This window comes from Oncorhynchus mykiss, chromosome 1 (genome assembly GCF_013265735.2).
Source record: "Oncorhynchus mykiss isolate Arlee chromosome 1, USDA_OmykA_1.1, whole genome shotgun sequence".
Classification (NCBI taxonomy): domain Eukaryota; kingdom Metazoa; phylum Chordata; class Actinopteri; order Salmoniformes; family Salmonidae; genus Oncorhynchus; species Oncorhynchus mykiss.
The window spans coordinates 51,368,938-51,381,445 of record NC_048565.1 but is presented as its reverse complement, the minus strand read 5'-3'; the positions used below and the strand labels follow the sequence as shown (position 1 = coordinate 51,381,445).

General features: G+C 45.0%; 1 protein-coding gene across 9 annotated transcripts in view; it reads right to left on the bottom strand.

Annotated features, from left to right (window-relative positions):
• LOC110524569 (anoctamin-1) overlaps positions 1-12,508 on the bottom strand; it is a 66,016-nt gene that overhangs the window by 42,858 nt on the left and 10,650 nt on the right. For 4 of the 9 annotated variants that reach the window (XM_036979574.1, XM_036979590.1, XM_036979582.1 and 1 more), the window contains exons 1-2: positions 9,294-9,505; positions 6,961-7,308 (exon numbers count right to left, since the gene is read on the bottom strand). In XM_036979574.1, coding sequence (XP_036835469.1) covers positions 6,961-7,308; positions 9,294-9,407 — 462 coding nt within the window. In that variant the 5' untranslated portion in view covers positions 9,408-9,505. Of the gene's footprint in view, positions 1-6,960; positions 7,309-9,293; positions 9,508-12,508 lie in introns of those variants that run through there. The other 5 variants (XM_036979578.1, XM_036979593.1, XM_036979586.1 and 2 more) reach the window with 2 other exon arrangements.

Below are 12,508 nucleotides of genomic sequence, written 5' to 3'. Positions count from 1 at the left end.
CAGGTACAGTGATTGGTAAGCTGCTCTGACAGCTGATGCTTAAAGTTAGAGAGGGAGATATAAGTCTCCAGCTTCAGTGATTTTTACAATTCGTTCGTTGTTGGCAGCAGAGAACTGGAAGGAACGGCGGCCAAAGTAGGTGTTGGCTTTGGGGATGACCAGTGAAATATACCTGCTGGAGCTCGTGCTATGGGTGGGTGATGCTATGAGGCTTGACCTAGCAAAGACTTATAGATGACCTGGAGCCAGTGGGTTTGGCGACGAATATTTAGCGAGGGCCAGCCAACAAGAGCATACAGGTCGCAGTGGTGGGTAGTATATGGTGCTTTGGTGACATAACAGATGGCACTGTGATAGACTGCAATCAATTTGCTGAGTAGAGTGTTGGAGGCAATTTTGTAAATGACATTGACGAAGTCAAGGATCGGTAGGATAATTTTACGAGGGTATGTTTGGCAGCATGAGTGAAGGAGGCTTTGTTGCGAAATAGATTCTAGATTTAATTTTGGATTGGAGATGCTTAATGGGAGTCTGGAAGGAGAGTTCGCAGTCTAACCAGACACCTAGTTTTTTGCATTTGTCCAAATATTCTAAGTCAGAACCGTCCAGAGTAGTGATGCTAGTCGGGCGGGCGGGTCGGTTGAAGAGCATGCAGGCAGCAATCGGTGAAAGAGCATGCATTTAGTTTTACTAGCATTTAAGAGCAGTTGGAGGCCACAGAAGGAGTATTGTATGGCAATGAAGCTCGTTTGGAGGTTAGTTAACACAGTGTCCAAAGAAGGGCCATATGTATACAGAATGGTGTCGTCCGTGTAGAGGTGGATCAGAGAATCTTCAGCAGCAAGAGCAACATCATTGATATATACAGAGAAAAGTCGGACCGAGAATTGAACCCTGTGGCACTGCCAGAGGTCTGGACAACAGGCCCTCCGATTTGACACACTGAACTCTATCTGAGAAGTAGTTGGTGAACCAGGCGAGGCAGTCATTTGTGAAATCAAAGCTATTGAGTCAGCCGATAAGAATGCAGTGTTTGACAGAGTCGAAAGCCTTGGCCAGGTCGATGAAGACGGCTGCACAGTACTGTCTTTTATAGATGGCGGGTATGATATCATTTAGGACCTTGAGCGTGGCTGAGGTGCATCCATGACCAGCTCGGGGGGCTTGGGAAAGTTGCTGCGGAGGGTGTAGAGCTGTTGGCCAGAACACTCCTTCTGTGGCCTCCAACTGTTCTTAAATACTAGTAAAACTAATTATCGTAGATTTATCGGTGGTGACAGTGTTTCCTAGCCTCAGTGCAGTGGGCAGCTGGGAGGAGGTGCTCTTATTCTCCATGGACTTTACAGTGTCCCAAAACTTTCTGGAATTAGTGCTACAGGATGCAAGGATGCAAATTTCTGCTTGAAAAAGCTAGCCTTAGCTTTCCTAACTGACTGTGTATATTGGTTCCTGACTTCCCTGAAAAGTTGCATACTGTTCAATGCTAATTCAGCACGCCACAGGATCTTCTAATACTGGTCAAGGGCAGCCAAGTCTGGAGTGAACCAAGGGCTATATCTGTTCTTAGTTCAACATTTTTTGAATGGGGCATGCTTATTTAAGATGGTGAGGAAGGCTCTTTTAAAGAAAAAACAGGCATCATCTACTGATGGGATGAGGTCAATATCCTTCCAGGATACCCTTGCCAGGTCGATTAGAAAGGCCTGCTCGCTGAGGTGTTTTAGAGAGCGTTTGACAGTGATGAGGGGTGGTCATTTGACCGCGGACCCATTACGGACACAGGCAATGAGGCAGTGATCGCTGAGATCCTGGTTGAAGACAGCAGAGGTGTATTTAGAGGGCAAGTTGGTCAGGATGATATCTATGAGGGTTCCCATGTTTACGGATATAGGGTTGTACCTGGTAGGTTCCTTGATAATTTGGGTAAGATTGAGGGCATCTAGCTTAGATTGTAGGATGGCCGGAGTGTTAAGCATTTCCCAGTTTAGGTCACCTAACAGTATGAACTCTGAAGATAGATGGGGGGAAATCAATTCACATATGGTGTCCAGGGCACAGCTGGGGGCTGAGGGGGTCTATAACAAGTGGCAACAGTGAGAGACCTATTTTTGGAAGGATTTTCAAAAGTAGAAGCTCAAACTGTTTGGGCATAGACCTGGATAGTATGACAGAACTCTGCAGGCTATCTCTGCAGTAGATTGCAACTCCGCCCCCTTTGGCAGTTCCATCTTGTCGGGAAATGTTATATTTAGGGATGGACATTTCAGTATTATTGGTGGCCTTCCTAATCCACGATTCAGACATGGCTAGGACATCCGGGTTGGCGGAGTGTGCTAAAGCAGTAAATAAAACAATCTTAGGGAGGAGGCTTCTGATGTTAACATGCATGAAACCGAGGCTTTTACGGTTACAGAAGTCAAGAAATGAGAGCACCTGGGGAATGAGTGTAGTGCTGGGGGCTACAGGGTCTGGGTTAACCTCTACATCACCAGAGGAACAGAGGAGGAGTAGGATAAGGGTACGGCTAAAGGCTATAAGAATTGGTCATCTAGTGGGTAGGGAACAGAGAATAAAAGGAGCAGGTTTCTGGGCATGGTAGAATATATTCAGGGCATAATGTACAGACAAGGGTATGGTAGGATGTGAGTACAGTGGAGGTAAACCTAGGCATTGAGTGACGATGAGAGAGGTTGTGTCTCTGGAGGCACCAGTTAAGGCAGGTGAGGTCTCCGCATGTGTGGGGGGTGGGACAAAAGAGCTATCTAAGGCATGTTGAGCGGGACTGGGGGCCCTACAGTGAAATAAAACAATAATAACTAACCGAAACAGCAGTAGATAAGGCATATTGACATTAGGGAGAGGCATGTGTAGCCGAGTGATCATAGCGTCCTAATGAACAGCAATAGGTGAGACAGGGAGCCGTATGATAGTCGCTACTACACTAGGTGAGCGAGAGACACGGCGTTCAGAAATCTAGCGGGCCGGGGATAGCAGATGGGTCTTCGGCGACATCGCAATGAAAAGTCCTTTTGAAACCTCATTGGACGATTACATCGGCAGACCAGTCGTAATGGATCGGCGGGGCTCCATGTCGGCAATAAAGGGTCCAGGCCAATTGGCAAAAGAGGTATTGCAGCCCAAGAATTAGCTGGTATGCCTCTTCGGCTAGCCGGGAGATGAGCCTAGCTTGAGACTAGCTCAAGGCTAACTGGTGCTTGCTTCGGGACAGAGGCGTTAGCCAGCAAATAGCCACTCAGTTGAAGCTAGCTAGCTGCGATGATCCTGTGTAATGGTCCAGAGCTTGCGGCAGGAATCCATTGATGCAGTAGAGAAAAGCAGTCCGATATGCTCTGGGTTGATATTGCGCTGTGCAGACTGGCAGGTATTGACCGAGCTAAAGCTGGCTGGTGTCCGAGCTAACGGAGAAGACCACTAGCAGTGGCTAACTGAGTATAAAAATAGCAGATCCTTACAACATTGGGTCAGGCAGGTTGCATGAAAGTATATTCAGTTCGACTATTTACAAGGGACAAGACAAACACGCGTCCGACTGCTACGCCATCTTGGAATTCATGTTAAATGAAACATGAAATAAATGTTTCAACAAGTAATGAGTTTAGGCCTGCGGCTCTGAAAGACGTCCAATCAGGTATTATGTAGTCTTGCGCTGCCAGATATCACCCTGCATTCTCGTTCAAGGAGTCTGAGAAACATTCTGGAGCGGTTGTGGTCAGATTTAGGTAATGGGTTTCCAGAAGTTTCCATCACTGTTTCAGTCTCAAACATTCACACTCCTCCACATCCCGTTACCACCTCCGCTTCCTCCCTTCCCACTGCAGTCCCATCCCAGTATTAGATCCACTAAGTGTCTTCTATATACAGATAAGTTTAAGTCAACAGCACTTTAATGATCTATAATACTTAGGGCGCCTGTTTTAATCAACTAACTCCACAATGGACGGTCGATGAGAGGAAACGATAAAAAACCTAAACATTACTCCCTTCTCTCCACTCCACTAACATGATAAGAAAGAGATTATTCAGTATGTTTTCCCCCACAGAGAACACAAACAGTTGTAATAACAGCGGTATCTATGAGGGAATAAGCTTCAGTACTAGAATGGTTGCTTTAATGCAATTTGGGGACAAAATGGAAATTATAACCGGATGGTTTATAGATGAATCACAATTCATCTTGGCACCCAGAACCAATTCTCGAAGTGTACACTGCCTGTCACAAAGTCCCAAAGAACACTTGGCATACGACATACGTCTCTTTTTCTCACACACTTACTTTAATGATATCAATAGGACATCAAGCTTTTGAGAAATGTGCCCATTGTAAGTGTGAGAGTGTGTGAGAGTGTGTGAGAATGTGCAGGAGTGTATGTACAGTCAAGGTATTCTGTGTTATCTTCTAGCTGGCATTGCCACATTGCTTGTCTGGAGTGTGTGTATGTGTGTGTGTGCTTGTCTGGAGTGTGCTTGTGTGTGTGTGTGTGTGTCTGCATGGGCGTGCATGGGCATGGTGTGATCCTTCCACTGGACCATCCCTATCCTGCCCTGCCCTCTCCTGCCCTGCCCTGTCTGGTAAAGAGATCCACCATGGCAGCTGTCATCTTGCCATCATCAGCACTCGGACCAACTTGATAGTCTCAGATTACTGAGACTTCACCCTCATGTCCTTCTTACTCTCTATTACAGATTACAGTTGGTCAACACACCACAAGCACACTGAAGGCTATCACTAGAAGTGCACAGGGTTTTCCCTTTTTCATTCACTCTCACTCTCTAGTCCAAAACGTTGATTTGATGTGATCCTGATCAGTGATTTTGATTTCAAAATGCATTGGCTTTGAATGAAGAAAAATAAGATTACATTGAAATTACTGATGTAATGTTGAAAGGATTTTGAAGTCCATAATGGCATTTTCAAAGACAGCCAAACATTGTCAGGTGTGAGAAACAGAACCCTCTTCAGAAAACAGACTGATGATGCAGTTGGTTCTGTGATGCGGTTCTAAATAAATCCAACAAACAAACCAATGACAGCAGCCAGACAGGTTGACGCAGTTAACCCACCCCCCTGCTAGTCCAGCTAGCCTTCTATAGGCCGGTTTCAGCTGGTGCTGTGCCAAACTACAATGTATATTTTGTGTAATGTTGCATGGTGGGGACAAAAATAACCCTGATCCACCAGCCTCCTGGAAAACTCTAGGGGGGCAACAGTATTGTACGTGATGTTCTCCCCTCTTCCCTAAGCTAACGCTCAGCTAACACTAGCTAATGCTAGACCTGGCCGGACATACAGTATATCACAAAAGTGAGTACACCCCTCACATTTTTTGTAAATATTTGAGTATATCTTTTCATGTGACAACACTGAAGAAATGACACTTTGCTACAATGTAAAGTAGTGAGTGTACAGCTTGTATAACAGTGTAAATTTGCTGTCCCCTCAAAATAACTCAACACACAGCCATTAATGTCTAAATCGCTGCCAACAAAAGTGAGTACACACCTAAGTGAAAATGTCCAAATTGGGCCCACAGTGTCAATATTTTGGGTGGCCACCATCATTTTCCAGCACTGCCTTAACCCTCTTGGGCATGGAGCTCACCAGAGCTTCACAGGTTGCCACTGGAGTCCTCTTCCACTCCTCCATGACGACATCACGGAGCTGGTGGATGTTAGAGACCTTGCACTCCTCCACCTTCCGTTTGAGGATGCCCCACAGATGCTCAATAGGGTTTAGATCTGGAGACATGCTTGGCCAGTCCATCACCTTAACCCTCAGCTTCTTTAGCAAGGCAGTGGTCGTCTTGGAGGTGTGTTTGGGGTCGTTATCATGTTGGAATACTGCCCTGCAGCCCAGTCTCCGAAGGGAGGGGGTCATGCTCTGCTTCAGTATGTCACAGTACATGTTGGCATTCATGGTTCCCTCAATGAACTGTAGCTCCCCAGTGCCGGCAGCACTCATGCAGCCCCAGACCATGACACTCCCACCACCATGCTTGACTGGAGGCAAGACACACTTGTCTTTGTACTCCTCACCTGGTTGCCGCCACACACGCTTGACACCATCTGAACCAAATAAGTTTATCTTGGTCTCATCAGACCACAGGACATGGTTCCAGTAATCCATGTCCTTAGTCTGCTTGTCTTCAGCAAACTGTTTGCGGGCTTTCTTGTGTATCATCTTTAGAAGAGGCTTCCTTCTGGGACGACAGCCATGCAGACCAATTTGATGCAGTGTACGGCGTATGGTCCCACCCCTTCAACCTTTGCAGCAATGCTGGCAGCACTCATACGTCTATTTCCCAAAGACAACCTCTGGATATGACGCTGAGCACGTGCACTCAACTTCTTTGGTCGACCATGGTCTTGGCCACCATGCTGCAGCTCAATTTCAGGGTCTTGGCAATCTTCTTATAGCCCAGGCCATCTTTATGTAGAGCAACAATTATTTTTTTCAGATCCTCAGAGAGTTCTTTGCCATGAGGTGCCATGTTGAACTTCCAGTGACCAGTCAGTATGAGGGAGTGTGAGAGCGATGACACCAAATTTAACACACCTGCTCCCCATTCACACCTGAGACCTTGTAACAGTAACGAGTCACATGACACCGGGGAGGGAAAATGACTAATTGGGCCCAATTTGGACATTTTCACTTAGGTGTGTACTCACTTTTGTTGGCAGCAATTTAGAGATGAATGGCTGTGTGTTGAGTTATTTTGAGGGGACAGCAAATTTACACTGTTATACAAGCTGTACACTCACTTCTTTACATTGTAGCAAAGTGCCATTTCTTCAGTGTTGTCACATGAAAAGATATACTCAAATATTTACAGAAATGTGAGGGGTGTACTCACTTTTGTGATATACTGTAGCTAATAATATCAGGTGGGTTTGAGGCTGTAAAAAAGAAGAGAACAGAGAAGCCATAGAGAAGCAACTCACATCCTCATCCTTCTCCAGCTCCAGGCCCATATCCCTCAGGTTGCCCTCAAACTCTTCCCGGCGGTAGCGCTTGTCGTCCTCGTGGTAGTCCATGCTGTGGTCCTGAGAGGCCACCTCCGGGTCACCTCTGGGCTGCGGGGGCGGGGGTCGTCCCAGCCTGGCCGTCCCGCGGCGGAGGCTCCGTGTGAAGGCATTGTCGGTGAAGCGGGAGGACTGTCTGTTAGAGCGGGAGCTGCTGGGCTTTTTGATGTGGTAGGTGAGGATGTAGTCCACACGCCTCTCTCCATCCTGGAAGTATAGGCCGTGCTGGCATTGGGTGTTCTCCTCGGGTGTCAGGGAGTTCAGGAGCTGTGGAGAGAGGGGAGGGCTGTGCATTAGAGAGGGGAGGGCTGTGCATTAGAGAGGACTAGTTGCCTACCTGAACCATGTTCATGTGTGTGTGCTGTGAAGCTTTTGCCATTCGACTGGTCAGTGAGCCAGTTAGATTACAGGGGTCAAGTTGGGAGAGTCACTTAGTCCCAAAAGGGTTCCTGTGGATTTCTGGTTCCCCTTGGGAGAAGTGACCACTTAGTGACTTTGAACCTGAATGCTGATTTGCAAGGCAAGCACTATTGAGAATTATTCAGTAAACAACAAGTTATTAAACAAAATTGTGTCCAACAAAAGGCTAGTGTTGCTACTATGTATGTGTGCATACAAACGATTAACCAAACACACCTGATTCTTTATTTCATGATATATCATTCAATTATATGAATGGCATCTATAGGTATGATATTATAATTTCTTATTGTACAAACTTTGCTGAACATCAAACACAACATTTTTTTATACGGTAGATCATTCAAATCCCTGTGATTTCTCTACTCTTTCTAAGTTTGTTGACATCCACCTGAATATCTGGTGTCACAATTCTAACTAGGTTCATCACATACGCATATGTTTGATCCGGTCAGAGTTGGACATTTCCATGGAGTTTTCAGAGGGATCGACTCCAAAACTCATTGCTTATTCCTGATCTGCTGGCCTTTTATTGTATCAATAGTTGGTATTATCGTTGGAGACATCCAACAGTCTCATCTCTCAAACATCTGTAGCTATTCAAAGACAGAAAATACATTTGTTTTGGTAGACTGATGAAGAACCGCACATACCGGTATTCTGTGAGCCACTATCAATATAGTATTATTTACCTTAAAGGCAGTTGTACGAGGCACCTTCAAGACACCCTTGAACTGTTTTATTTCGGGTAAGAGTGCCAAAATGGTTGATGATTGTTTTTTGTGTGTGTGTAGACGTGGGTGTTTGGATGTTTGGGTGCAGACAAGACGACATGCTAGGCATATGCTGATGGTCTTGAGAGGTCTGGATTGGTTGGGTCCAGCTGACTACAAGCTGCTGTTCACAGTGTCCAGCCCATTGACCATACCAACATACTTCAAATTGTGTGACTTATCAGTTAGAATAATATTGTTCAATATTCCTGCGAACTATTTTAATAGAACAGACTGACCCCACTGATTCTCTATTTTTAATCACAATATTTAAAAAGTGGATTGTGGCCCGCCCCACATACACAATCATTTTGACCTAATTTGACAATTCCACATTCTACCCTCACATGACAGCAAGGAAAACTGAATACACTGTTCCATTTGTACCACTGGTTGAGAAGGTTTCAGGATCCACTCGCTACTAGCCGAACGTTATGTGTAAAACTGGAAACACATGGTCACAGACCGCAACAATGATAAGGGAGTTGAAAAAGAGTGATGCGTGATGACGTTATCGGATATATACATTTCACTCATTTCACACACACCCCTCTCTTATATAGTACAAGTCTTCACAGGGCTTCATGTGTAACGTGGAACGAGACAGACGTGAAAAAGTGTCAGACGTGTGCGGTAGATACTTGTTCTGTAATTCGGCTACGTGATCCTTTTCTCTCTGCAAGCTGGCAAACCAGGTCAAGCCATCTCTCAACTATATTGAGATTAAACAATCCTAGCACAACAGTTACTAAAAAGGGATTCACAACCGACAAAATGAATGTATTCATTACTTGACCAAGTTGAAGTGGAAACCTCATTTCCACAAAACAATCATACGTCTGACTTCCACCTACAGTATTATTTTCCAACAAATCAAAGTTTCAAATCATAAGCAAAGTGAAATACCTGCCAAATGAATCTTCACTCTAAAAACCAAATACCAAACTACGACAAAGCAGCAGTCCCCCTGAGATAGTTTGTCTCAGTCTCTACTGAAGCACTAGTACGTTAACACGTGATGTAAATCCACACATGCTGTATCTTCGTCATTCCACTCACTTGAAATTTGCCATGAAAAACCACATCCTTTAAGAAGTGCCTGGGCTTGCTAGATGTGTCTGCTGAGTTATGAAGCAGTGAAGTCCCTGAGCTCTCTGGTGTTTCTTCTGCCATCTTCCCATCACTAGGCGAGCGCCACCGCTGACTACTGCTATTAAACAGAGCTCTCTCTCTCTCTTTCCCTCGCTCTCTCGTTCTCTCTCCAGCTTTCTCTGTCACCGTCCACAGGGGTGAACAAGCCCAACGTCTCTCTGCTACAAGACCCACTACTTGTTACTTGAGAAGAGTCTGAGACGCCAAGTAGCTAATATTAGCCTTGATCTGAAAGCGACAAGGTGCCCTCTCCTATCTCAATCCCTCATTACATATAAAAGCCATACCAGATATTCAGCATTATTTCAGGGGCTGCTAATCATTCGGAGGTCAAGGTTAAGCCACAATACATTTAAATATAAACTGGGTGGTTTAAGCCCTGAATGGCTGTATGACAAAACATGTATTTTTACTGCTCTAATTACGCTGGTAACCAGTTTACAATAGCAATAAGGCACCTTGGAGGTTAGGGATATATGGCTAATATTAGCACGGCTAAGGGCTGTATCCAGGCACTCTGCATTGCGTCTGCCTAAGAACAGCCCATAGCCGTGGTATATTGGCCACATACCACACCCCTTCGGGCTATATTGCTTGATTAGAACGTAAACATTGGCCCAACCCAGAGGTGACTCCACAGGTCCCAGGGTGGTTTGGTAGAAAAACAATTCTGGAACCTAACCAGTTAAAACTAATACGGTATGATGCGATTAATCTGCCGTCAAAAGGTTTAATATGGCTATGAGGCTATGATGGGACCAGAGTTTTTCTAATCAGGTTGGTTTAAAAAAAGCATTGGGGAGGATGAAAACCCTCGTCAAACTGCAGCATCCTTGTGCTTGTTCATATGCATTATATTTTAAAGAAGGACTAGAGGTGGTACCTTTACGCAGACACAGAGAAAGCAACATGATTGGACAATAAAACTCTGAGCTTGCGTTCTGCAGGTTTGCATCGCCCAGTCCTGCTCTATGTTAGCTATTGTGTTTATTGATTCGTTCCAGTTCATCATTTTGGAATGAAAAAGTCTAGGTAGCCTAGCCAGCCCAAGTTTTAATATAAAACAAATTTGATCCCACTCACATTTTCTCACAAACGGGCTATAAATACACAATGTTACCACTTTGTTTACCCTGGCCAGAGGGACGCAGCCTACAGATCAGAAATGTTTTCTTTTGTCCATGCAATATACAGCATGCAAGATCGCTAATGATTAGGTGTGTAGGCTGCAACATGTATTGAATAGTTTTTGCTTGTGTCTGTCTGAGTGATGTGTTATCATGGTTGCTAAATAAATACCGGAGGAAAGCGGAGAGCGCCCACGACCTGCGATTTCCGTTAATCTGATTTGCATGAGACACGCAAACAGACTGCAACAGCACTCTGATGTGAAGGACAAAGAAATTCTTCGCAAGTTGACATATCATAAGGCCAACCTGATTGAAAAGTGCTGTGGCAAATGCCGCCTCACCACATGTTTTCCGGCGGCCTTTGCCCAACCAGTACAAACATTCCCCTGAGAGGGTCCTCGGTGACATAACTTCTCATCGCAACACAGAGATGGATCACCACTTCGGATGTGGCACAAAATACGCAGCGTTGAATGAGAGGTCATTAAACACATTCAAAAATGGTTTAAGCATCAGCCAATTAAAATCATTGACATAGTGTCACGTGATAGAACGCTACATTGTAGCTGGTCCAATCAGATAATATGGCACATGTTAGCCCCTATGCTAACCTCAACAGGTGGCAGTGAATATTTCCTGCAAGAAATTCCTCATCATCCTATTAAAGATATTACATTTGTTCTCCAGAAACCAATGGCATTTCTTAAAACAGGTCAACTCGGCCACCAGAGGGATAAATGCAAATCTCCAAATGTAAATTCAACCTTCATTCAATTCTTCAGCCAGCATTTCCCAAACGGCTTGTTACAGAACTGTTCCATGTCTACATAGACCCAAAATATCCAACACATAGCAGACATCGGTTCACATTATACAGTATCAGTCAGTCCAGTCCAAACTCTTGTCACAGAGTGGGACATATGCAGACAGAGGAGAAAAATGTGTAACACTAAGATCGTTTATTTAGCTAAGACAGACATCTTGTGACTTGTCATACGTACATCTGTGACATACAACAATTGACAGATAAAGTCGGTCAATGAAAAGGCCATCAAGACAAAAGCAAACAATCATTTCTGTATGGACCTCACTTTGTGCTCGGAGGCATTGTCATGCTGAAACAGGAAAGGGCCTTCCCCAAACTGTTGCCACAAATTTGGAAGCACAGAATAATCTAGAATTTCATTGAATGCTGTAGCGTTAAGATTTCCCTTCACTGGAACTAAGGAGCATAGCCTGAACCATGAGAAACAGCCCCAAACCATTATTCCTCCTCCAGCACACTTTACAGTTGGCACTATGCATCGGGGCAGGAAGCGTTCTCCTGGAATCCGCCATACCCAGATTAGTCTGTCAGACTGCCAGATGGTGATTCCTCACTCCAGAGAACGCATTTCCACTGCTCCAGAGTCCAATGGCTGCGAGATTTGCACCACTCCAGCCGACACTTGGCAATGCGCATGGTGATCTTAGGCTTGTGTGCGGCTGCTCGGCCATGCAAACCCATTTCATGAAGCTCCGAAAAGTTATTGTGCTGACGTTGCTTCCAGAGGCAGTTTGGAACTCGGTTGTGAGTGTTGCAACTGAGGACAGACGATTTTTCCACACTCAGCGGTCCCATTCTGTGAGCTTGTATGGCCTACCACTTCGTGGCTCAGCCATTGTTGCTCCTACACATTTCCACTTCACAATAACAGCACTTACAGTTAACCAGGGCAGCTCTAGCAGTGCAGAAATTTGACAAACTGACTTGTTTGAAAAGGTGGCATCCTATGACGGTAGAACGTTGAAAGTCACTGAGCTCTTGAGTAACGCCATTCTACCGCCAATGTTTCTCTATGGAGATTGCATGGTTGTGTGCTCGATTTTGTACACCTGTCAGCAAAGGGTGTGGCTGAAATAGCCGATTCCCCCACTAATTTGAAGGGGTGTCCCCATGGTTTTGCATACAGTATATAGTGTACAGCAATTGACAAATAAAGTCAGTTAATA